This window comes from Euleptes europaea, chromosome 5, assembly GCF_029931775.1.
Source record: "Euleptes europaea isolate rEulEur1 chromosome 5, rEulEur1.hap1, whole genome shotgun sequence".
Lineage (NCBI taxonomy): Eukaryota > Metazoa > Chordata > Lepidosauria > Squamata > Sphaerodactylidae > Euleptes > Euleptes europaea.
The window spans coordinates 94,220,796-94,247,712 of NC_079316.1; the positions used below are offsets into that span (position 1 = coordinate 94,220,796).

Genomic DNA, 26,917 nt, shown 5'->3' on the forward strand with positions numbered 1-26,917 from the left:
AGCAGGCTGTTTTGTTTTGCTTTCATTGACATGGGACTTTGCTTGCCTGTTTTGCTCTCTTTGCCAGAGATGAGATCTGGTATAACTAGAGCAGAGCAAATGATCACCCAGCAGCTGAAATGAGGAATCAGCACACAGCTACCTATTCTGTTTTTGAAGGCATTTTGAATGCTAAAATGTAATATTTGTAATTATGGACACAATGCTAGAAGTGCCTGTGCTGGAAGGTATTGGAGGGTGTGCCCTGACCTGAATAGCCCAGGTTAGCTTGATCTTATCAGATCTCAGAAGCTATGCAGAGCCAGCCCTGCTAAGTATTTGGAAAGTCCAGGGTTGCTACACAGAGGCAAGCAATACAAGCCACATCTGAACATCTCCTGCCTTGAAAATCCCAAGGCTTTGCCGAAAGTCAGCTGCTCAGTACGTTGGATAAACCTAAATAGAGACGATGGAATGGATGAACAGATCAAGTAGCTGGAAAAGACAATCAAAGAGCAAATGGCCCTTGGAGGTGGTGGAATCAGACAACTATTTCAGGGGGCACTTTAATTGCAACTAGGAAGAAACAGAATAATAAATAGCTGTTGGGGAGGCAAATCATCAACATTTGGGTCTGAAAATTAATTTGAAAATCCAGGTTCAGTCCTTCAGTCAGTACATGAGCTTGGACCAGTCTTTCAGATAAAGCCATCTCACAGGGCTGTTTTAAGGATAAAGCAGAGGTGCAGTGTGGACTGATATATACAACCCTGAACTCTCGGAAGGGCAGGCTAAAAAATTAATGAAGTAAATCAGTAAGCCATGTGGGGAAAAGTTTCAATCAACCTTATCTGTCTTAATTATTACATAGCCATTTGTTTTTAAAATATTCCTGTAGTGGTTGATAATAAAAGTGTAAGAATGTAATAACACACCATAAAAACTTAAAAATAAAGTAACATACAGGAAGAAACAGTAAGGACCATTAACAATAATAATGCAGAACATTCAAAATATCACCATAAAAGCACCATTCAACTGCTTCACACTTAAAAGAGAAAAAGGAAATGGTAGCATTCTTCAATATGTCACTTGACAACAGAATTAAACATTTTATATTGAAGCCTGGAAAGATGGTTTCTGATTTTTTGCCTGCCTGCATATTTGAAATCTGAGCCTGAATGTAAATCGATGGACTTAATTTATTTTAAAATAGCATATAAAGTTTGACCCCTAATGTTGGGCAATTGCAATTAGATTAAATCATAATTTGGTCAATTTTAGTCTATTATAAATTATTTGGAAATTTTAATTAGGAATGTTTTTTCGTTGAACTGCTGTAATTTTTGTATAAATGACCTTTTGTATAAATGACACATGTGTTTTACTGGCTTATGTTGTATTAATAATAAATCTGAATCTGAATTTATTTTTAATGTCATCAGCTGCAGCAAAACTGTATCACACTGAGCCAAGGAAGGTGGTTTTCTTGGCTGAGCCAAGGAAGGTGGTTTAGCTTGGAAAGAAGGCAGCTAAGGGGAGACATGATAGAGGTCTATAAAATTATGCATGGTTTGGAGAGAGTGGACAGGGAGACGTTTTTCTCCCTCTCCCATAATACTAGAATGCGAGATCATCTGTTGAAGCTGGAGGGTGACAGATTCAAAACTGATAAAAGGAAGTATTTTTTCACACAACGCATAGTTAAATTGTGGAACTCCCTGCCCCAGGATGCAGTGATGGCTGCCAACTTGGAAGGCTTTAAGAGGAGAGTGGACATATTCATGGAGGAAAGGGGTATTCATGGCTATTAGTTAAAATGGATACTAGTCATGATGCATGCCTATTCTCTCCAGGATCAGAAGAGCATGCCTATTATCTTGGGTGCTGTGGAACACAGGCAGGATGGTGCTGCTGCAGTCGTCTTATTTGTGGCTTCCTAGAGACACCTGGTTGGCCACTGTGTGAACAGACTGCTGGACTTGATGGGCCTTGGTCTGATCCAGCAGGGCCTTTCTTATGTTGTTATGTGGTAAAAATAAGCATTTTCTGTTTGATTCTGTCCCTCTCACAGAAAGCCACATCCTTGAGGATGTAAACAAGTGCATCCTTGCACTAAGGGAACAGAATGCCGAAGATTTAGATCGTGCCGCTGGGGCCATCCGTGGGCGTGCCACTAGAGTGGCACACATTGTTTCTGGTGAAATGGACAGCTATGAACCTGGAGCTTACACTGAAGGAGTGATGAAAAATGTGCAGTATCTTACAAATGCTGGTATGTGTACATTCTTTTTCTGTATTTTTAAAAGCTATTTTCTTGGGAAATTTACATGGCACAGCATTTTGTTAATCTGCTTGGGGAAAAGCTGACTGCAGTTTCATCCCAAGAGAAACCATAAAATTTGAACTTTTACATCAAACCAGAAATTTGCCAGGGTCCCCTGGTTTGTAGATAAAAGAAACCATAAAATCTGAACTTTTACATCAAACCAGAAATTTTCCAGTGTCCCCTGGTTTTTAGATAAAAGAAACCATAAAATTTGAACCTTTACATGAAACCAGAAATTTGCCATTGTCTCCTGGTTTGCAGATAAAAGAAACCATAAAATTTGAACTTTTACATCAAACCAGAAATTTTCCAGTGTCCCCTGGTTTGTAGATAAAAGCCTGCAAGTTCTTAAGTAACTGGAGTTTTCTGGCACCATAGTTTTCTTTTGTACACTACCTAGATTTTCGACCTGTTAGTGACTGTGACATTTTCTTTATTGTGTAGAGCTGGCTATAGTTTAATGGACACATATATCCATTATAGTATGTGCCCATTATAATATATTCCAGTTCTAATATATTAATGCTTTGGATGCTAAGTTATTATTTGACAATACTTGACCAGTCAGTTGACCAAGAAGTTCTGGGCCGGTGCTGTTGTCTGCTACTCCACCAGTGCTAGGATTTTGAGGTAGAATCCTGGACATCGCTGCTCCCTCAGTGCAGTGGCTGGGTCCCAAATAGATAAAGGCTGCAATCAAGTTATGGTTGCCAACCTCCAGGTGGTGGCTGGAGATCTCCCGCTATTACAACTGATCTCCAGGCAATAGAGATCAGTTCACCTGGAGAAAATGGCCTCTTTGGCAATTGGACTCTATGGCATTGAAGTACCTCCCTTCCCCAAACCCCGCCCTCCTCAGGGTGAGCCCCAAAAACCTCACGCTGGTGGTGAAGAGGGACCTGGTAACCCTAGATCAAGTCCCAGTAAATAACATAGGTCTTACTTCTGAAGAGGATTTTTTCCTGCAAAGCTGGGGCCTTTTCAAGTTTGTAAGATCACTCTTGTCTGTTTATGGCTCCAGTCTCTGGATTTAAGTATTCACACATTTTACTACTTTGAGAATTAAATATATTGATATGTGGTCTGAGTTTCTACAGAACCCATGGCTTAAAGAAACTATGGTTTATTATGATGCTTAAATGTAGTCAATTAATCTATCCCTCTGTCCTCCATACTTTGACTTGTATAGTCTCTCCCTTGCCAATGGATGAGCGGCTAGGCCAATATGGCAGCTTGGTGTGGAAGTGTACAGGGTGTGAGAACTTAAGGGGGTGTAGGTGTTTGTATGTGTGTGAGAGGGAGACTGCTGCTCTTGCTGACAGCTGGTATAAATTAGTTCTTTGAGGATTTCAGAGCAAGGCACTGCTGCCTGAGCAGAAGAGGAAGAAAGAAGTGATTTCCCCCTTATATTATTTCACTTAATGACTGATATAAATCTGAATTATATGTTTTTTAAGGAGTCAGGTCAGGGTTCCAGCAGCAGCTGTGTGAAACACATATCCTCAACTGATGCAGGGCTTGATGTGAATCATGGGGGGTGGGGGCTCTGCTTCCCCTTTTGGCCATTCCCAGCATTCTACTGGGAGCTAGTAATATCTGGCAGGGGCACTTATTTAATAGAAAGGCACAAATTTTCAAGAGAAACCATGGAAATGGAAGGGAATTCTTCAACTGTTTGGTGCTTGAGAATGTGACATAATCTATTGTTAGAAGACCACTGTTTAATTTTACTGCCAGTCAGAATATGCAGCAGTTAAAGATAAGTGAACAATTTATACTGGGGTCATTTCCCTGTAGACAGAATAAAATAACCTGCAATTATTGTAAATGCTGCCTACAATATTTCAGATTGCACTGGTAAATTATGATGATTTTGGGCATGTCTGCACAAGCATTTTCGTGTGGATCACTTGAACAACAGCTGTTTATCAATGCGCAGCCAAAACCACATCTTTCAACATGCCACAGATGAAAACAGGGACAGTCCTATGAATGAGTGTTCAGGGTTTGAGGCAGAGTCTAGAGGGGCAGGTAATAGTGAGGCCAACACAATCAGGACTCAAATATGCCACAAACCCAAAATAGGAACTGAAAGAAGTCCCTGAGGAAAGCCACAAGCTCAACAGCATCCCCAATACTGAAGACACATATGTGTGTGATGTTGCCTTTGGTCCCATTTTACAGCTGAGGCACTTTGAGGCACAGCAATAACTGATTAGCAAAAGATCAATCAGTGAATTTACCTTAGAGCCTTTGAACCCTGAAAGAACAGGTACGTAATGAGAAACAAGGACCTCAGAACATATTCAGAGTTCTTTCCTCTCATTACTATGCCACTACAGCCTCCCCTCACACCTAGTTAGGCTTAAGAAACAGGGCTTAGAGTTAGTGTATTTTCCATGCAGATTAAAGGCCAACCACTCCTCTCTCTTTAGAAATCAAATGCTGACCCCACCTCCATTGGCAGCAAACTACAGACGGCAGAATATATACATTTTGTTCCCCTCTACACAACAACCCAAAACTTTCAGCAAGTTTTCACTAGGAGTTTTTGTTGTGAATTGAGGTGATGGGTTCTGGTATGAGTTTGCATGAGTCAGATAAAAATTGCCCAGGACAAAACAGACGGAGACGTTCTGTTTAAAAGAATCAAAACCTTTTACTTCTAATGGGATTGGGTAAACTGGAATACATAAAATAAGAAATCCTTTTCTACATTGTTAGTTACCTACAGACTTGCTAGATTTCTCCAGCAGGAATCTAAAGCTTAAAGATGGCCCTCTCTGCTCCTGAGAGAGCAGAGGTGATCCATGCTGCTTCTGTGAAATCCAAAAGAGGTGTCTGTGTGTGTGCCTGGGGCAGCTTCTCTTCCTGTCCTTAACAAAGAAGAGCAATTAAACACAGTTGAGTCTACGTGACTTGGGGCATGTAGTCGATGGTGATTTACTGACCATCTACTTAAGGTCGCAATGAAATGACATCCTATTCCTGAGTCAGTCTAAACATCAATACAAGCACAGATCTGTTTAAAGACCCCCGGCGTGCCTTCAGGGGGCTTCCCTGGAGACGCGCGGGGTGCCCTTTAAATAGATATGTGCCTCCCAGCCGGGAGGCACAGATCTGTTTAAAGACCCCCCGCACGCCTTCAGGGAAGCTCCCTGAAGGCGCACACGGGGGGGGGGGGAGATCTGCGCCTCTCGGCCGGGAGGCACAGATCTATTTAAAGGGCCCCCCACGCACCTTCAGGGAAGTCCTGGGAAGAGGGGCGGGGGCTCTTTAAACCCCTCTGCCCTGCCTGCGCAGACATCGCAGAGGGGCTTGACAACCCATACCCCTCGTCCCGGGAGTCCCAGGAAGAGGGGCGGGGGGTCTTTAAACCCCTCTGCCCCCCGCACCTTCACGGAGCTTCCTTGAAGGCACACGGGGGGCCCTTTAAACAGATCTGCGCCTTCCAGCTGGAAGGTGCAGATCTGTTTAAAGAGCCCCCCGCACGCCTTCATGGAAGCCCCGTGAAGGCCCGCGGGGGGGCTCTTTAAAGACCTCCACCCCCTTCCCGAATTTCGGGGATCCGAAGTGGGGGAGTTCGGACTTCAGCACGGCCCGAATTTAAAAGGGCCGAATTTTGCCGAAGCCGAACTTCACCGAATTTTTTTTTCAACAGCCCTATTTTAAATTTCAAGGTTTGTCAGTAGCTCAAATGACTGGGAATGGCTAGAAGCCTCAGTTGAATGTGACACCAGTGATAAACTTAAATGCAAACATTTCCCATATAATTTCATCGTCTCTCTCATGTTTCTTTATTAGTTTGCTGGCTTTGTTTTCACATTTCTGCACTAGCTCATTTGCTCAAGATCTGTACCAGTAGAAAAGAGCTAGAGTCCAGTAGCATCTTAAAGACTAACAACATTTCTGGCAGGATATGAGCTTTCGTGTGTCATAGCTCACTTCTTCTGATACACAAGAACTGACACTAAAAGTACCACAAGGAGCTGGTGCAGTCTGAACCTCATCTATTTATTTTGCCATAACTGTCTTCAAAACCCCAGTTTAGTGCTTCGTCTCCTGCAATTTTTGTATGGCAGTTGCAGTGCCATCCTAGGTAGAATTATATCCTTCTAAATCACTGGTTCCCAACCGGGGGTCCGTGGACCCCCAGGGGTCCGCGAGAACAAAATTAAGGTCCGTGAAACAAAGTTATAAACCCATAATAAATTAATATTTTCAATTAAAAGTTCTCTATTATAAAAATATATATTCAAATATTATTCTAAGTTTAATGTTTAACTAACAGTTATGATTAAAGTTTATTTTCAAATTCTCGGAATTTTTATTTTGAACCTTGGGGTCCCTGCACCGAAAAAAAAGTCCTAGTGGTCCCTGGTCAAAAAAAGGTTGGGAACCACTGTTCTAAATCAATGGGCAAAGAAGGGAATAACTAGGCTCAGGTCAGCATTGTTGACATAAAAAAAGAACGCCCATCCAGAGATTGGTTTGAACAATGGTCTGTCCTGCTATACTTCCTTCATCAATGAAGCATTTTCCCTTTAAGAAATTAAAAACTGTTTTCTGTTGATGCTTCATAAATCCGTACAAAAATTGAGTGTTCTAATCAGCCCCTGTTCTGATTTCTGCTCCAAGCCATAATAGCCATTTCAAGATGGGCTTCCTTTTGGATATTGTTAGAGATCAAGTGGGCCCATAATTACAGGTGATGGTTCTTGCTCTTCATAGTATCACAGAGCTGCCCATTTATCAAATTTCTTTTCCCCCAGAAGTATTCACAGTGCTTGTTTTCTTAAGAGTAAATCTCATTGAGCAAAGTTTACTTCTGAGTAAGCTGAGAAATGATCGAGCCGTAAAGTTGCTCTAAATGACAGCGTCGGCTTAAGATTGTGTTTTATATATGTGCTGATCTATGACCGTAACAATAAACTGCTGCTCTAAGTAAAATTTGGCCAGCAAGATCATGATCTTTCATCTGTATTCTTCGGGATTCTGAATTATTTCTCCATAGCAAATTTATCCCATCTGAGTTAATAAGGAATATCTGCTATACACATCTAGGCTCTTTATTAGACTGGGGAAGAGAACCCAGCTTCTAATGTTTAATTGGGAGGGAGGAGAGAAGATCTGCAAGATTTTTTTGTGCTTTAAAAATGGAGAACTAGAATACTAGACTTTGGTCTAGTTAAGTACTGAACAATTTTTCACTGATGAAACATACCAGGAATTATTTATTCATGTATCGTTGCTGGTTGAATTAGATGTACTGTGTGCATCACTATTTTATCTATTACTCACCCTGGCTTGCAACAGTTAAAGCTGTTAAATGCTAAGCTGTTAAATGCTTAGGTTCCCTTGGTATAACTTTGAAGGGTGATTGTCTACCTAGTTGCCTTCCTACTTGCGTGGGTTTGGAATAGACATTTTGGATCATGAAGCTTGCAGATATTGATCAGTTTACAAAGCGGTTTTCAGGGAATGAGTATTCAGTGTAAGAACTGAGAGGTAGAAGAGAGTGATAAGCAGCCATATATCTAGATAGAAGGAAGGCTTTGGCAATGGCGTTCAGAAGAAGCACAAGTTACTTGCCTATCTCATCATGTTTATGCATCTCATGTACACTGATGGAATGCACACATCTCCCATAGGGAGATGCTCAGCCATCCCACACTTTGGGATGTGTATACAAAGTCATAGAAAACTTCTAACTTGAGAAAAGTAAAAGCCCCCCTCCCCAGGTCTACGAAATTATTTAGCAAAATCCAAATGAATGTATTCATTAAGAGCTCCAAGGCCTGGAGGAAGTACAAGTGAAGAATGGGTACCTAATGCCCAGCGGTAAAGGCTTCTCTTTCTCTAATGATACCTTGACTTTAAGTTCTACATGGGTTAGTATAAATTTAATGATATCCCCAACTTCAGCTTTCTTTTCTCTCATCCTGCCACCGGCAGTCTGCCAGTTCATCCAAAGACCTGATGGCTGCCTGGGAAACAATTGCTGTTTTGCATGGGGGTGGGTAATTGAATTTAGCATTCTTCCACAAGATTCTCCATTTCATTTTCTTTCATATTTTAAGAATTATTTAGATACTCCAATAGTATGCATAAAACTAGACAGATGACAATTGCCTACTAGTTATTTGTAAATTGATGCTGTGATGGTTGCTTTTGCTTTTGTGTTAATATTAATTTAATTTTAACAAGGAATTATTTATTCAGCTAATATTGCAACAAATTGACTTTCTTTGTCGCATTCAAACCCCTCCCCCCCACACACAAATAAAAGTACGGTGCCTTCATTTGACAAAGAAATCAGAAATAGTTAGGGATTTCAGTTCCAAGTTAAAAAAAAGTGAATGGTCCTTGTGCAAACAGGATAGTGCTGTCTGAATTAACTGTCACCAGTCCTTGTTCCTTGAAACAGTATCGTAATTCTGGTCTTAAGTGGTGAGAAATCCCCCTCTGGATTTGAGAAACGTTGGTGTTCCATTGACATTTTCTGACTCCTCAGTAACAAGCTATCAGCATGTGCTCATTGCTGAAGTGCAAATATACTTTTTCAGAAGCTGGAATGGATATCAGTTAGGATTTTAAAGGCCTGTTGTGAAGGGGAAGTAGGGAATTCCAGCCAGTTAAGCCGGTATTGTTTCTTTGAGAACAAAATAATTGTTTCCTTGTGCATGTTTTGAACTATCATGAGGATTTGAATGAGGGAAAGAAGATGGGTTTTTAAAAGATGTGAAGGGAAGATTCCTAGAGCAACCTCTGGTGGGCTAGTGTTATTTTGCAGAAAAGCACAACAAGTAAATTTTTGGAAAGAAGTAGCCCATTAAAGCGAAACTTTGAACCATGCCTCTTAATGCTGAGAATCAGTGCATCGTCCATCTAGTTAATGGGGTTCATTCCTGAAAAAACGTCTAATTAGGTTGCATTTGTCTTAATGCATGTTATTCTTGGTTAAGGTGTGGAAGTGGCTCTAAGCTTAGATGTGTCTAGCGTACTCTGGTTTTGAGGCTCATTACACTTCTGCTTGTCTCCCATTTAACAGTAAATAGAGTGTGATATAATATTAGATGGAAGGGATTTTTAAAGGTGCAATCTACTCCAGTGTAGAGAAACTAAACTTTATTCGCCTTGTGTACCTGAAACCTTTAAGTATGGATTGCTAATTTACTGGTGGTTTCCAAAGAGGCTTACCATCTTGGCCGGTACATTGTCAGCTCTTCCTTCCACCTGCAGAGCTGCAACTCTTCCCCTTCCTAGTGGTGATATAATAAAGACCTGGGACTGGGAAGGGAGAGACTCCTTTCCACCTTGGCCTGCAGATTCCACCTTTCTATGCCTTGTTTCCCTGTTTTAACCTCTGCATTTCATAGCAGGTTTTTTTTTTTGGGGGGGGGGTCTCTATGGGTTTCTTGCTGGCATAGTGTTTTTCTCCAGCTTTGAATATTGCAGTAATGGGGTGTGTGAGCAAGGTACATTTTGATGTATTAGAATTTTAAGTGATTATACCCATCTTAGGTTTTCTGTGCCTTTGACATTTGTAAGCTTCTTTGAGTCCTGTGTTCAAGGCGAAAAGCAGCATATAAATATACTAAACAAATAAATAAATACCTGAGGATGGCTGTGAAAAATCTCAAAGATGCTCAGAAGAGAATTTGAGGGGACCAGAGGCATTAATGTGTCCCCTCTTTTAGCTATAACTTTTGTAAAAGCACAGAAACTTGCTTACAGGTTCTAATCTGGAAGCCAGATGTTACAGTGTGTGACCAGGCACATGTTTATAGAAAAGGGGTCCTGTTCTTCAGATAAAAAAATCATTAATAAAACTGGCCTCAGAAGCCCATAGCAGAGATATTATCTCTCCTACATAGCCACTCATTGAACTTGTGATTTTAGAGCTGCTGGTTAGGACGTCAACTTGGGCAGAAACACATTTTCTTATAACCTATTACCCTATAACCTTAAAATACCATTTCAGAACAATGACTCACACTAGTAATAATGATCCTTAACTGGATAATGAAGCACTATGGCAAGTTTGGAATGTTTAAAGGAACATACAGAGAGCCCAGATAGAATAACATATCAGAAATAAAGTGTATTAAAGTGAAATAATACAAATATTGTGCAATTAGAGGAGAATTAGCAGACCTGGACAGAGTAATTGAAGTGCCAAAAGTATGAACAAATGACCCACTTACCTGGACAAGGTATGGGGGAAAGAAGACAGGAAAAAGTTTGGAAAGGACACATGAATACATGAAGCTGCCTTGTACTGAATCAGAGCATTGGTCCATCAAGGTCAGTGTTGTCTATTCAGATTGGCAGTGGCTCTCCAGTGTCTCACGGAAAGATATTTCACATAACGTAATACCTGATCCTTTCAACTGGAGATGCTGGGGATTGAACCTGGGATCTTCTGCATGCCAAGCAGATGCTCTACCACTGAGCCACAGCCCCTTCCCAAGAGAAAGTAGAAATATTCCTACTAATTCTGGGGTCCAGCAGGAGTCAAACACCAAGGAAGGGGGTTGTGGTGCTTTAGCAGCCAGTCAGTCCAACAGGCGAAAGCAGGGCTGCATGTCACACACCAAATAGGAGCAGCATCAGCTCTCAAAACAGACCATGCATTGGGAAAGGACGCTTGTCTCCAGTTGCAGGGGATGGTGAGGCACAGGGAAAAAATCCTTTTCTTTCTGGGCTTAGAAAATAAGGAGACAAAGCGGGGTCCATGTGTGGTCCCCAACTATCAATGGGGTAGGATTGGGTTGGTACTAGAAAGAAAGGAGGCTATGGCAAATTAAAATTCTGGGAGAAGGCACGGGATGGGCTTAAATGTGGCTGGGTCCAGATATGGGCCTGCTCTTGGTTGAAATAATGGATGTGCCAATGACAATTAAGTTATTTCAACCATCGCCTCTAAGATAGGTTGCACAAGATGTACTAGGCACATTTTTGTGGCAAAAGGCATTCTTATTACTGGAGTTCATAAGTGTAGTCTGATTGCTGGTCTTTGCCTCAGGTTTTTTTCCCCACTGGGCTCGTCCCAGAACGCACCCAGCTAGCACTATTGAATTAGGTGCATTTCTTCTCTTCACGTATGCACTGTGATATGTCATTTATTAAGTTTTCTCTGGGAAGGGGAACATTAACTGAAAAATTAGAATTATTAGGAGGATGAAATATTATAGAGGTACTGTACATTGAAACAATTTACCTTGAATTCCAATTTTCCCCCACCACTTATTCCCTTCTTCTTATTCCCCTAAAGCTCTCTTTGGGGCAACCTACCTTGGCTGTGGACACCCTCAACAGGGGAAGGGAGGGGGACTTTAACCCCAAAGTTTGGTGAATATTGGGTCAGGCGGTCCAATTTTATGGGGTCTGGAAGAGGTCCCCCCCATAGAGAAGCAATGCAAAGTCTCACTTTTCTTGGGGAAAATCTTGGGGAATTGCAAAATATTATGTGCTAATCTTACGGTAATCATCCGTTGGATATCTTTCATGATGTGTTTATTTTACTTTTTTCACTGGGGCTGGGTCATGCTATCTTCAGATCCAGACTCTCTGTCTCCCCTAATGTTCCTTTGATTTGGCTTCTAAATGGTCTCTGCTGAAGTGCAGGACGTTTACATAGTCTTGGAAACAATGACAACAAGCCTCTTGCTTTCAAATACCTAGTGAGGACAAGCATATGCAGTTTGCCTTAAATCTAATACCCCCTCCCCGCACCCAGTGATCAAGGCTGATGGTAATGACAGCCTCGTGGAGGCAGAACTTCCCTGTGAGGAATCAGCAATGAGGAGAAATATGATAGAGGCCAATAAACTGGAAGGGATAAGCACTATTAATGAAAATTGTACTGCAATTTAGAATCATTTGCAAGAAATTAGGTATCTGCACAATCATTTGGCATCTGACTAAACTTAGACAACTGTAAAGAACCTGTTCTAAGGATCTGAACAGAAACTGGAGTGAAGTCTGTGGTTTCAACGGTGCCGGAAGCAGCAAAGCTGTCAATTTTGCAGCATTTAATAGTGGTGCTAAAGGTAAAGTTAAAAACAAATCCCATGTGGATGTCTGAACTGCAGTGCAGTGTAAAATTCAAGACAGGAGAAATGATTTGACGTCCTTTTAAATGCTGGAGGAAACCCGCACTTGATAAGCTGCACACCTCATTTTTAAATGGGCATTATGGAAATAAATAACACTTAACATAAGACAGACAGCCTGTTGCAGCACTAAAGGTGATTAAAGTCTTCAAAAAGACGAGTGGCTGTGATCCCAGTGGAATTAAAAGGAATGCCCAGCATGAAAGTAATGGGGAGGAAGATCCATTTATAGTTGCTCCACCTATCATAGCAGTAAATACAAGAACAAGACTGCATTCCCAGTGGACAGATGCTTAATTTACTGTGCTGTGGTGTTCACTGCAGTTGTTCAGATAATTCTGTTGACACTGATGGGCCTTTTAGAATAATTGTAGAGGGGGACCTATCAGTACTTGTGCGGAAGAGGGAATTATGTTTCCTTCTCTTTGCAGCCAGCACCCCTGCCAGCTGTTGTTCCCCTTCACTGGCTCTAGTTTGCCTTCCCACCCCCCTCCTGGCCGCTTCTGCTGCCACCACCTCATCATTCTGGCCAGCTTTGGCTGGCCACCAAGACTTGTATTCTGAGAATCCAGTATTTGCCAAATATTTGCACACCTAGAGATCATTTGGAGAATATTCACCCTCAAAGTTTTCAGAGGAGAGTTTATTTTAGTTCAAGGGACTAGTAAAGAAGAATTTTTATAACTGGAAAGAAAGCCTCTGTGTCCACATGTAAGACAACATGGAGTTATGTGTGGGCTACTTTTGAGCGGGGGTCAGCTCACAATTCATTTTATTTCTCCCACTCCCAAGTTTCTCTTCCTAAGATTTCTTTCACCTACTGATCAGGAGGAATTTCCGTGTGTGTATACCTCATTATGTTCCTAATTAGAATCCACACAAAAAATTTCAAACTGTAATAGCTTTTGAAAGTTTAGGGAAATGAGGAGTAAAGAGGATACCCTAGGGTTGTCAGCCATTGTTCAGCAAGTGGTGGGAGAGAGGGAATGAGGATGGGGAGAATGATGGTGTGCCAATTGTGTGTCATCACCACATCAGCATAACACTCTAGGATCCCCCATACGCTATAATTTTACCATAGATGTTTTTTGGGGGGGAATCCTAGAGCATCACACTGACATGGGGACATCATTTTCAGGTTTGTTCCAGAAGTGATCCCCCCATCCCCCCCAGACAGAAGACAAACAATGGCTCTGGAGAACTGGATCATTTGCGGTTGCATTTTCAATCTGGTTAGATGCTTAACTCCTTGATTAAAGTTAGTGCATTTGTATATTTTCAATACTTATTACTTTTTGGAAACCATTCTCACTGTGAGTCTTTTGTTCTCTTTTCCCCAACAAAGTATAGCAAAGTAATTGATTTTGAAAATGTTATTTAATTCTTCCTTTGATAAGTTCTTCACATTGAAATCTTGTTAGTTGGGATTTAGAGGGATCAGTGATGTCATGAGCATCTGGAGAGTAATTATCCTAGGAATAAATATTACCAAATTAAATAGTTGTAGCATTTTATTTATTCTATTTGCAAACATGGATGCCAAAGTTTAAAAATATAGATTGGTCTCATTTTTTTCTGTTAGGGATCTGAACGTTGAAGGTCTGAAATCTTCTCACACTGTTCAGTTTCCTTCTGTGTATATCTGGGCCTACAGGGATCCGAGGGTTAGGGCTTTCAATTCGGTTCGTCCCGAACCGAAAAACAGCTGAATTTCCCTGATTCAGCGGTTTTTAGTTCGGATGGAACCGGACTCAAAAAAGGCGGAAAAATGGGGAACCGAATTCAGCGAGTTCGGGGTGTTCGGTGAATAAATTCGGCAAATTCGGGGTTCGGCGCAGCAGTATAACCATCAGTTAGTAAGCAGCATTCTCCTGCGGCCAATCGGTGGCAAAGCTGGGTCTTCTTCTGGCCAATCAGTCGTGATTGAGTGCATGAGCCCAGATGCTGTGCGGCCCAGGGAAAGAGAGAGTATCTGTTTGTGTGAGAGAGATCCCCCTTGGGGGGTGGGGGAGCGTGTGCACATTCGAGCCATTCCGTGGCTGCAGGGGGCGCATTTTTGGCAGTAGAGCCCCCAAACTTTCAGCATAGCTTCAGACGACCCTTCTTGCAAGAACCACCAAGTTTTGTAAAGATTGGATCAGGGGGGTGAAATATGGGGCCAGGAAGGGGTCCCCCCCACCCTTAATGTGCATCGCCCAAAGCTCCCAGCCCTGACAAACAGCTGACCTGCAGGGAGCAAGGGCGGGGCAGGTGCGAAGAAGATGGAACAGAAGACATCCACAGTAAGACCCATTTTGGGGCTTTTCTCTATAGTTTTTCTGTGGGGAGGGAGCAGTTTCTGTGGGTGGGAGGGGGAAGCCAAAGGGGGCTTTCGCCCATTCTGCCTGGGGGGGTACCCCTCGAGTCTCTCTCTCCCTGGTTTGAGGGGGGGCTTCAGTTGTGTGTCCTCAGGTTTTCCCTCATTCATAAGATCTGTTAGGTCTATTTTGATGCTTGCTCAAAACTGGTTTTCAAATTGTGACTTAAAGAATGCATTTGCCTAGTCCCGAGTCCAATGCAAAAGGGGAGATTCCACCCCCACCTGCTCCTTATGCATAGCTAGCATGCTTCTGTCCCTTTCCATGGTTTGCAAACTCCCAGGCGGCATGTGTTGCTTTGCATGGTTGCAAACGTGTTGCTTTGCATGGTTTGCATGGTTGCAAACGTGTTGCTTTGCATGGTTTGCAAACTTCTTCGCACCTGCCCCACCCTTGTTCCCCCCAGCTCAGCTGTTTGTTGGGGCTGGGAGCTTCAGGAGTGGGTGGCAAGCTCTGCTAATTGCAAACCCCCATTGTCAGAGATGCACATTAAGGAGGGGGATCCCTTTTGGGGCCCATATCTCAGCCCCCCCGACCCAATCTTCACAAAACCTGGGGGTTCTTGAAAGAAGGGTCCCCTCAAGCTACGCTGAAAGTTTGGGACCTCTACCCCCCAAAATGCCCCCCCGAAGCCATGGAAAGGCTCGATTGTGTTTTTAATGGCTTTATTCGGCCGAGTTTTCCCCCGAACTCCGGATCTCTTGCCGAATTGCACAGACCCGAAGCGGGGGAGTTTGGACTTCGGCATTTCCTGAATAAAAACGGGCCGAATTTTGCCGAATCAGAATTTTACCAATTTTTTTTTCAACAGCCCTACCGAGAGTATGACTCTGTGGTCAACTGCCTTACACTTTGGGTTAGGCCACAGAATGAGATGGTTGTTTCCTCTCCCTTGAGAATATAAGCAATGACATAAAACACTATTTTTGCACTGTGCAAAAACAGAGATGACACTGTAAATCTTCGAGTGTGTCTGAGCTCATTCTGGAGACAGGGTTATTAATCTGAAATTTATACTCAGTTAAATATCTTGCTGGTGCCTGTCAGATGAAAATTTTCCCGGCAATTGGTAGTGATGCATCTTTGCTGGTTTTCAGTTTAATTAAGAACTTCGGAGTTATATTTTGAATTTCCCCCTACTTACTGTTAAATGTTAGCAGACTGCCAGGAAAGGTACCGTGCCATGATTGAATTATTATTTCAGTTATTCCAAGTTATTTACTGAAATGGTGACAGTGCTTAAAAAAGAAAGAAAGAATGACCTTTTTCCTAGATTGGTTTTTGCCACAGGACATTCAGTCTGTTTTTGCATTGTGTTTTTTGCTAACATGTATATAAAAGGGGGGGAATCTGATTTTCACATTCTAATTAAAAGTTCAGACATTTCTAGAGAGTTTCAGGGAAGTTTGTTTCTTGGTTGCTGCCAGTTTAAGGATAGATGCAGTTCTATAATTAGGTAGGGAATAGTAGTTGCAACTGACAGAAAGTCAGAAGTATTTTAGCAAAGGAGAGGCTGATATCTTTTCCTATAAACTCATCAATGGATTTAACGGGAAATGACTCATATAGAGCCATGCTTTATATGAACATGTGTTAGCATTATGAATGTGTGAGAAATTTGGTTGTCTTATTCAAACTAGTTTGGCATTCCTCAAATGTTTTATCTGGGTAAGATTTACACAGTTACTTCAAATGAAATATGGTCAAAGACAGACTAAGGGGGGTGTAGATATGCCCCCCCCCGATAAAATTTTCTTAGTCTTTATTGAGACTCTAAGCTTCTTAATGATTTTTTCAAAAACAAAATAAAACACCCAAACAAACATACAACTGAATTTTTGAAACTTTATTTGAATTCATTGGTGCATTATTAGTTAATTTGTATGATAATTTGATCTTGCTAGGGCAAGTGTGTCAAACTCATTTGTTACGAGGGCCGGATATGACATCAATGTCACTTGGTTGGGCTGGGCCATGCCTCACCAGCCCAGATCGGGACTGGAGGGGGTGGCTGGCTTGGCTGGTTCGCAGGCCAGATTGGAGCTCTCAAATGGTCGGATCCGACCCACAGGCCTTATGTTTGACTCCCCTGGGCTAGGGTTTACCATCCCTGAGAGACAGTGCATGGGTGTGGGTCAGAAAAGGAGAGTCACAAAAGGTATGGCCTGTTTCCAGGAGCATCCCACCATTTTGATGCAAATGTTTGTGATGAACCAGATGTGAGTTGGGTTAAGCATCAGTGGTAAGGTACATGCTTTGTTTTCAGAAGGTCCAAATCTCAATCCCTGATATCTTTGGCAAAGATACTTTGCTGCTTGGGAACCTGGAGAGCTACTTCCAGTCAAAATTAGATAATACTGGCCTAGAGAAGCCAATGGTCTGAGCTGGTATAATATAGTTTCATATAATCATGACTGAGCTACAGAAGCGTGCCAGTCCTGTGGTTGGAGTAGCCACGTTTCTTTCCCTGTATGTGCATCTGGCCAAAGGTAACATGGTTGCAAAAGGATACAGCCCTGAGCTGCCTGGAGTGTGTTCACTACATGGAGTCCTCCCAGTCACGCAACCCTGCTCCATCCAGTGGAGGGTACTGTGTTCCCTTTATTCTCTCCCTTGCTGTGTTCTTTGTGTGGGCGGCAGTAGCCTGACATCAGGGACATGGCCAGGCCAATACATGTTAGCTGGCTGCTTTTGTCTGTCTCTCTCAAGGATGTTCTTGGCATATCATTCCATGACTGGTGGGTTGCAGCAGAGTTGCTGTGGACCCTGGAACAATTACTATGCTTTCTGCACCTTGGAGTGGTGTCATTTCTGACCATGTTTTCTCTTTACCAAGTGAGCATGGGATACTGACTCATGCTGCGATCAATGCACAGGTGTCAGCAATGCATAAGAATAAGTTCCCCGACGCAGAATCCTGGAGTGGTCCTGAGGCTGAGGGGAAGACGCCTCCCCACAGCCAGCCCGACACCGCCCAACAGCTGGGAGGTGGGCAGGCCCGGCGTAAGATCCGGAAGTTTCCCTGGCTGGTGCCAACAGGGAGGAGGGACAGAAGGGAGGAACCAGGGGGCGGGGCACGGGGAGGTGGAGGATTGGGGAAGGAATTTAAGGACGGTGGGTGCTGAGGCCGAGGAGGATTGCCTGGCCAACGGGTGTAGCTCTCGCATGAAGAGAGCAGCCCTGGCGACGACAGAAGGGGACGACAGTTCCAGTTCCCCTTCTGAATGGTCTGAGGCCGAAGAGGCCCCGCCCGACAAGCCTCTATCGTGGGAAGGCCCGGCAAGCGGCGGCAGCAAGGGGGTGGACCCCCACAGATGGCTGCTTAAGAGAAAGATTGGCAGAACTGGGGAACTTTACTTTGACTATGGGTTTTGGGGGCTGTAAAGTGTTTAGTGATGGAGGTGATTTCCATTTGAAATCACCTTAGTATCTCTGTGTTATATTTTTGTTTGTAGGTTTTTCTTTTGTCAAAGACACTGAACTATCTCGCAACATTTTATGATGGTTTTGACAGTATTAGTGGTGGACATTGGTCCTTTTGTTGCCTGTTTTGCCCTTTTTGAGAGTTGGTTTTCAGCCTAGATGGGAGTTTATGGGGGTTCTTATTAGTCACTTATTTTTTTTCTATGTATTTTATGATGTTTTAATGTGACCATTTTAAGTTAAATAAATATTTTTTAAAAAAAGAAATGGGCGGGGGGGGGGAGAGAGCCTGCTGGCCCAGCACTCCTTTTCCTGGCCATGCCACGTGCGAGCAGCCATTTGCCGCTGCAGTAGAGGCCACGGGAGGGCTCTGCGAGATGCTTGCCAGCCCAAATGGCCCTGCCACACCCAGCAGCCTTGTAGCACTGGCTCAGCCCAGCTCCCTGCTCGGGCCACCAAAACAGGGTTTGGAGGGCTCCAGGCAACAGGCAGCAGGCTGAAGGCTGCTCTGAGGTGGGCTTGAAACGCTGGCTGGTGTTGGGGAGGGCGGAGGGGAGAGGGGGAGAGAGAGGCATGAGTCGGAGGGGGGAAGGAGCCAGAGCTGCTGCTTCTTCCAGGGCCGCTGCTGCTACTGCTGCGGGGGCTGAGCGGCTACTACAGCCGCGGGAGTTTACTGGTGTTCTGAAATGCACAGACAAACTCCCGCAGCTGTAGCCAAACACCCATTTAAATCGGGACTACACAGGACTTTTAAAACCTATGGAAGTCCCAGAAATGGGTGGGTCGATCCTGCCACCGGATGCCGGCCATGCGTGCTTACCTCACAGATTCACTACATTCACGGAAGAAAAGGGGGACAAGACGGCCATGCGTAAATCTCCAATAAAAATGTAAGAATTCAGTTTTGCTACCAAGACATGATTCTTTGTGCTGAGCACTGCAGACAGATATGTTTCTCTAAAATAATCAATTATTTAATAATCCACATGTAGCCTTTGTCTATATGGATCTCCTCCCCCCCTGCCCCTTTCCATGAGCATGTTCCTGATCTTTAAGACTGCACTCTGGTCTCTGAACATAGTAGCATATCGGGTATGGTTGTAGCCCAGTTCTGCCATTTCTTGCATTTTTATTCTCCTTGTGCACAAAGGAAATAGAGAACCCCCAATTTCTTTGCTAGAAGCTCAAAGCCAGAGATGATGAAATCCATCATAAGGATGACAAAATCCATTAATAGGAATGTGCATACTGAATATAAATCAGAGAACAGGCTTCAGAATTCAAGTCATGATTTAAAACATAGGTTATAAGCTGTCTTTGTTCAATGTCATCACCAGGTAGGGGATAAGTGTACACAACAATGGAACACTTTAATGGAACACTGCATTAGAACATTTGAAAGACCTCTTAATTACTTGTGTTAATGTTCATTATGCAAGATGCTTAAGCATTAGCATCATTTGGGAACATATTACCTGGAACCAGCAGGTGAGGAAAGAAACCTTGGACATTTCCCTGAGTTTGAACTGGTTGGATAACCATGTGATGCAGCTGCTAAGGGCTGTGCTAGTTTTGGATGCGCTGGAGTGACCTGGAGTTTCCAGGAGGGGTACATCAATGTTAATAGCATTGGGTAAGGCACCAAATACTATGAACTATCTTTTAGTTGATTGAGTTCGTTGATCAGAAGAAGGTTTCAAATAATTTCAGCCCTACAGTTCTGTTACAGCTAGCCTAAGCAGATGTAGAAAGAGATCCATCCATTACAGAACACCTAAAAGAAATATAAGAAGAATATTTTATTATTGACTCCAACACCTTCTAGTGGATGATGAGCTGTGACCCCCACACTCTCTGCCCACTCTAGAAATGTACTAAATGTTTCAAAGGGTGCACAGGCCACCGAGGATCCCATTGGCATAGCCTTGTCTACATACCACTCCCCTTGGAAGTGAAAGCCCAACAAGCACAAATCCTCAGGGTGCACAGGGAGCAGCCTGAAAACAGATTGAATATCACACTTTGCAAGAAGTGCCCCCTACCAGGAAGCTTGAGCCAGGTGCACTGCCTGATCAAAGGATATGTATCTAACCAAACAATATTCAGAGGGGAGGGGGAAATGGCTTCACTGGCTGACACCCCCTTGGGGTGGGACAGATGATGGATCAAAACTCCCTGGGAACTTTTTTGGGGACCACCCCAGCAGAGAAACCCTGAGATTGGGAAGCAGGGACTTACTGAAGGGGCCTGCCATCCGCCCTTCTTAGCACTTCTTGTCTATCTTAGCTGCTACCACCTCTGGCAATTCCCTATCTGATTTTAGATTCTTTGCATCCATGGCCGCCTAGGGACCCTTAAAGGGAATATGATATCCCCCTGTAAAACCTTCCCAAAGAAACTGTGCCGCAGGCTGTTGCAGGTAGCACGCCAACCATGGCAAGAGTGTATTCAGCTTGATGGGGGTTCTTGCCATCCCCCCAACAGCTCATTTTTATTTGTTACCTTTTGTGGGTCCATTGGCACCCCCATCCCTCTGAATGGGGCACCCCCCACAAAGGGCTGCCGGCCGCTCGTCCCCTTATTACAGTTGACCTTAGCATGGGCGCTTGATCAAACCTGGAAAAGTGCTCACATTTGCACCAAGCACGATTGCACGACCCCTGGCTGAACTCCCAGCAAACCCTACACAAGGCATCCCCCCTTTGCCAACCTCCCCGCATTTGGCCTTCCTGTCACATGGGGGTTGACTAACATTGCCCATAAGTGGTTGTCCATTAAGTCCCACCTCCAGCACTCATTAAGTGAAGCCCTCTTTTGGAATTCCTCATCGTATTCGAGGGCCACAACATCCCCAGCCAGGGCACGGAGTACACAATTCCCATGGTTGATAACATGCCAGGCCCATTTTGGATAGGTGGCTGCTACCACCGCTTTATAAATCCCATACTCTAGCATCAAATTGTCAAAGGTGCGATCCCTGGGATCCAACTTGACCCTTTCCCGCTCCCTCTTAGTAAAACCGGTGCTCCTACCCTCTGTGATTTCAAGATTAATGAGGGAGAATACATCCACATAGCCTCCCTTCAAGATTTCCTCCCTTAATTCATGGGGTAAATGGATTCCAGGAGGGTTCTCCCCTGACACATAAGTGGATTTAATGGGACCTTTGGATTCCCCTTCCCTGAGTCCCATACACTATTGGAGTCCTCCCCTTGCTTGTTCTCATCTTCCTTTGCTCACCTGCATAATACCCAAGCCGGTAGGCCCAGGACATTGGCCCCAACCCACCAATAGGTTGCAGATGCCCCATCAGACTCGTCCCCAGAGGAAGACTCACCTGAGGTTCCCCCACTGTCTGAGTTACCTCATGAACGCTTCTTGCTCCCTTTTTTGTGGGACCATGGGTCACTCCTCCTGGATCATGAACCACTGGTCTTGGAGCTGTTGGAACTGGAAGGGGAGAAGCTGCCTCACTCAGCCTACCTGCTGGACCCTGGGTGCACCCTCTGACCACTCCTTCTGCCCTGTCAGCTGATGTGGATGGAGTGCACATAGTTTCTGTGGGTCCCTTTGTAGCCCCCAGCCAGGCCACCATTGTACATGGCACCTGGTCAGTGCCGCAGAGGACATGCTGCCCTGCCACTCCCCAGCCCTGCCACCACCCTGGAGAGCCCCATGGCTGGCACCATCCTCCCTCTGTGTGGGTCCTCAATCCAGGTGAGTCAATGGTGAGTCGGAGCCCATGTATTTGGAGAGACCACAAAATGAAATGTGCCTCCTGTTTTAGGTTGAGTTCTGGCTCCAGTGTGGAATGTGGCCACTGCTTAGAAGAACACAATGTTGTTGATTGTTGTGTCTGAACAGTAGGCTACATGTTTGGTAAGGGAAGTTCTGCCTCAGCTAAGAAACCTTATTTACAGTCTCAAAGAAAGTTACCCCCTCCAATCCCATTGACTTCAATGGATTTAGAAGGGTGTAATTCTGCTTAGGAACGCACTGTTTGAGCACTGCTTAGTTTTCCATTTTTGCATTGGAAAAAGGCATGCTTCAGGCAACAGTTCAAGTAAAGCAGTCACTCAAATAAAAATGAATATTGTGCTTTTGTTATTAAATTCTGCTACCACTGATATTTTATGAACTTCATAAGGACAAACATGTAGGCAAATGAAAATCAGCATATCTCAGCTTCTGCAAATAACTGTAAGAAGTCATTTTAAAAAGATCAAAGGGATAAAGCGTATGTATTTCTTTTGTATTATAAAGCATGGAATGTTTTTCAGGCATTGATTCCAGTAGTGTCTGAACAGAATTTATTTACTGCTCAGTTCAGTTGAACACAGATTGGTTCATTAGCATTAATCAAAATTGTTTAGATTGGCGTTTTCATGAATACTTCCTTCCTTGGAAGTAGGCATGCAAATGTCTGTTGCCAATACCACCATTCTAGTTAATAAGGGTCAAGCTACATCCTGTATGCAGATGGGTGTAACAACACCCTGTCACTTGTAACCAATGGGCACTTTGGAGCAGATGGCTATAAATGCATTTGGAAATCCACAAAGGGAAAAGTGGTCAAGGAAAAAGCAAATGGTGTGGACTAAGAGGTAAGCAGGGGACATGCTAAGCATTGAAGCAGGTCAGTGTCTTTCAGTGACTATGCTCTTAGAATTGACCCCTTCCTGAGAAGTGGTAGGTTATCTTATTCAGTTAGTCACCTAATAAGCAAGACACAACTTAATTTACTCACAAAAGTAAGTGTTTTTATTGTATAACTTCAATGTAATATAGGTGTATATGTATGTATTATAAAGTCTTAAAAGTCTTAAAAGTGTATCCAAGAATACAAGCAAGTTCTATATACAAAGTAATCTTAAAATCCAAACTTTCGAATATAACAGTTAAATAAGTCTGATTTAGTTAGAAGAATCTGATTCACACTATCTAGAATAACATATAAGTAAGGATGGCCCAGGCTAGCCTGATTTCGTCAGGTCTCAGAAGCTAAGCAGGGTCAGCCCTAGTTAGTATTTGGATGGGAGACCACCTAGGAATATCAGGGTTGCTGTGCAGAGGAAGGCATTGGCAAACCACCTCTGTTAGTCTCTTGCCATGAAAACCCCAAAAGGGGTCGCCATAAGTCGGCTGAGACTTGAAGGCACTTTAAATAGTTCATACATAGTTCATACATACCAAGCCAAGAATCTTCTGAGATTCTCCAGTCTACACAAAGACTTGGAGAGATCTAACTTTTCTACCTTTCTGCACTCATATTTATATGTCTCCAATATTAATTAAATAACAGGAGAGCAGAAAATCTTGCTATATTCCAACCTCTGAAGCTGGCAAGATTAAGCAATCAAAATAGCTTCAAGAACACTGCTGTTCCCTACAATATTCTCACTAGCATTGTTGTCATGACAACATACTGAATACTCAGCTAAATTACTACAAACATCATATTATTAATTCAATATATCTAAAACGTTTGATTCTACTAGCAACTTCATACTTTAAATGTGGTGGGTTAAATAAGCATAATATAGCATTTCTATTAAATCCCTATAATATATAAAACCAAAACCATTTCAATATCCTTAGAAAATCATCTCTTGGATGTCTTTTAGACACTTTTTACTGAGCTGTGAATGAGACATGACCTTGAGGCTAAAAAGGTTGGAAAATGTCACAGCTGGGTGCTAGCTAGAAAGGCTAGCTAGAAATGTTAAGACAACACTTGGAATGTACTCAAGTCTCTTCATGGAATGGAGGCATTCCTTGCTCTCCCGCCTTGCTATAGAAAGAGGCATTTTCTGCCAACCGCCTTTTACTAGGGAGCGAGAAGTCCTTGAATAGTTTTCAATGAGAGTTCAATAGAGAAATTCTGTTTATGTACAACTCTTACATAACATACATATCTCATATGTCAAAGCCTGTAACAGCATTTGCCCCACCCCTTCTCTGCTCCAGATCTTTCCCTCAACACTGTTTGGGTGGGACTTATGATTTTGCAGGAAAGAAAACTCTCTCAGCCCCTGCATGCTGTTGTCCTCAATGGGTATGTGAAGGAAGATGCTGGAGGGAGTTGTTGTTGTTGTTGTTGTTTCTGCTGCTGCTGCTGTTGTTTTTAATTTCCTTTATATTCTTCTTTTCTCACTGAGGCTCCAGGCAGTTTACAGAATTAGAAATCAAGGCAAAAGAGGCCAGTATAATATATACAATAAACAATGCAACAAAATGGGTTTGCAAAACTAGAGAATCATTAAATAAAAACAGCATAATACATCCAATAAAAATGCAATGAAAGAACAGCCTAACAGCACATTCCTGAGCTTGGGTGGCGAAAGTGCTTAGGAGGCCCGCAGGGCCTCGCGCCGGCGCAAAAGGCACTTATGCTGGCACAAGAGGTCTAGGCGCCGGTGTAAGTCCAGTTATTCCAGTGGCGGCAGGTGGCAGAGGGGGAAGGCGCAGGAGCGCCAACGCAAGAGCCGCGCCAGTGGCCTCGGGGGCATTCCCGGGGGTGTTCTGCCAGCTAGGAGGCCTCCTAAGGCCCTTTCAGGCCAGAAACACCCATGTTTGTCACCGAAAAGTTACACCAGGTCTCGACCTGGCATAGCCCATTGACCGCCATGCAACCGCTTTGGACCCCCATCTCTGCGCCGTGGCCAAGCACCGCCCATTTCAGCCTTGTGCCTCTGGAACCCGACTAGGAGGTCGGCCAATGGGGCCAGCCCAGGAAGTGGCACTACCCCCTGGGGCAGGGGCCTGTCAAGAGGCCGGCGGGTAGAATGTGGGGCCCAGGAAGCACGCCAATGAGCCTCCACGCCTGTGCTCGCAACTGGCAACAAATTGCGGCTGCCATGAGCCACTCCTTCATTTGCATGTCAAACGACTGGCTCCCCATACTGGCCCACACACCCATACTGGCCGCCCCTGTCGCCTCTTCACCCAGGCCCACCCTATGTTCAGAGGCGCTCCCTTGCTTCGCCACCCTGAAACCTCCATCCAATAGAAGGCAGTCAGCTGCGGCTCTTTTGCCATGGCCGTGCACATCCTTTCTGCAGCTGCCCTCCTCGGGCATTGCACAGGCATGGAAACACACATCTGTTCAGGTGGCGTTTGTCCCTGGCGGGGGATCCTGACCCCCAGCTGCTAATTTCCAAGTGATGGCGCCCACTGCATGGTGAAGAACAGACAACCAGCTGCCCTCTGTCAGCGGGGGGTGGGGCCATGCGGGCCCAGACTTGACAGGTTGTTGCTGTGTCCGTCTGTTATGAATCGAGGCAATGGAACTGGTTTGAGTTTGCATGAGTCAGATAAAATTGCACAGAACAAAACAGACTGAGACTTTCTGTTTAAAAGAATCAAAAAGCTTTACTAATAGGAAGGGCAAACTGGGATACATAAAATAAGAAATCCTTTCTACATTGTCAGTTACCTACAAACTTGCTAGATTTCTCTAGCAGGAATCTATGGCTTAAAGATGGCTTTCTCTGCTCCTGAGAGAGCGGAGACGATCCATGCTGCTTCTGTGAAAAATCCAAAAGGTGTGAGTGTCTGCCTTGAGGCAGCTTCTCTTCCTGTCCTTAACAAAGAAGAGCAATTAACCCATTGAGCCTACGTGTAGTCAATGGTGATCTACTGACCATTTGCTTAAGGTCGCAATGAAATGACATCATATTCTTGAGTCTATCTAAACAACAACATAAACAAAGTTAACTCGTAGCTTTCCTGACAGAGATGAAACTCGCTTCCTATACCCAACACCATCAGGGCCGTGTCAACTGTGCCTCTCCAACCGTGCGCTTCACACCCTCACCTGTGCATGCTCAGGGAAGGCTCTCTCGGGCCAAATCATTAGTGTCTGCCGGTGTGTGGGCGACCTGCCAAGCACAGCCCCTCCCTCATGCTCCACACCTGGCCTTCAGAGGACAAGAGTGGCGAGTGTCAGGGGACCGCCTGCATGGCGGAGGACAGAGGGAGAGGCAGAGAGGGTGGGGGGCATGAGTCGTCACTATCGGCAGGGTGGTCGCCCCTTGCACAGCCACCCACTCGCCTGGGGGCAGAGACGGTAGCCGCCGAGCGACGTCTCCTCTCCCTCGTCAGTTGCTCCTGACGGAGCCTTCCCCACCGTTCTACTGACAGCCCCTGGCCGCTATTTCCCCTATCCACAACCCAGCCCTGCGTGGCCAAGCAAGCGGTCACGACACGGGCAGCCAACTGACATTGGCTCCATGGGCGGGTGTCTGGCATTGGCATCCATAGCAGGATGTGGGCCCTGAGGTCATGTTGGCTGACAGCCAATAAATGCCCCTTACAAAAGCACTGCTTTACCATCACATGCCTATGATTAAGACTCTTCGGCCTCTGTTTAAGCCAAGCGGAGAGAGCTCTGGCCATATCCATTTCCTCTGTCACTTCAGCTGAGAAACATAAGTGATTGGGCCTGTCTTTTAAGATTTCAGTCCAAGATTGAGTGATGAGGTTCTCCAAAGGTTGAGTCATGGAGTCCCAATTCAGGAGGAGACTGAATTTTCAGTTCCCTGCCAGAGATATCAGTAATGGATACCATGGTTGTCTTGATTACACTAGAGCAGGGGTGTCAAACATAAGGCCCGAGGGCCGGATCCGGCCCCTTGAGAGCTCTTATCCGGCCCGTGAGCCAGCTGAGGAAGCCACCCACTCCTGTCCCAATCTGGGCTGGCGAGGCATGG

At 44.2% G+C, this 26,917-nt stretch overlaps 1 protein-coding gene across 1 annotated transcript in view; it reads left to right on the top strand.

Annotated features, from left to right (window-relative positions):
- The window catches only part of CTNNA3 (catenin alpha 3), a 955,294-nt gene that overhangs the window by 718,816 nt on the left and 209,561 nt on the right, over nucleotides 1–26,917 (top strand). Inside the window, exon 11 of the mRNA XM_056849344.1 lies at nucleotides 2,054–2,254. Within this exon, the coding sequence (XP_056705322.1) occupies nucleotides 2,054–2,254 (201 nt within the window). The remainder of the gene's footprint in view (nucleotides 1–2,053; nucleotides 2,255–26,917) is intronic.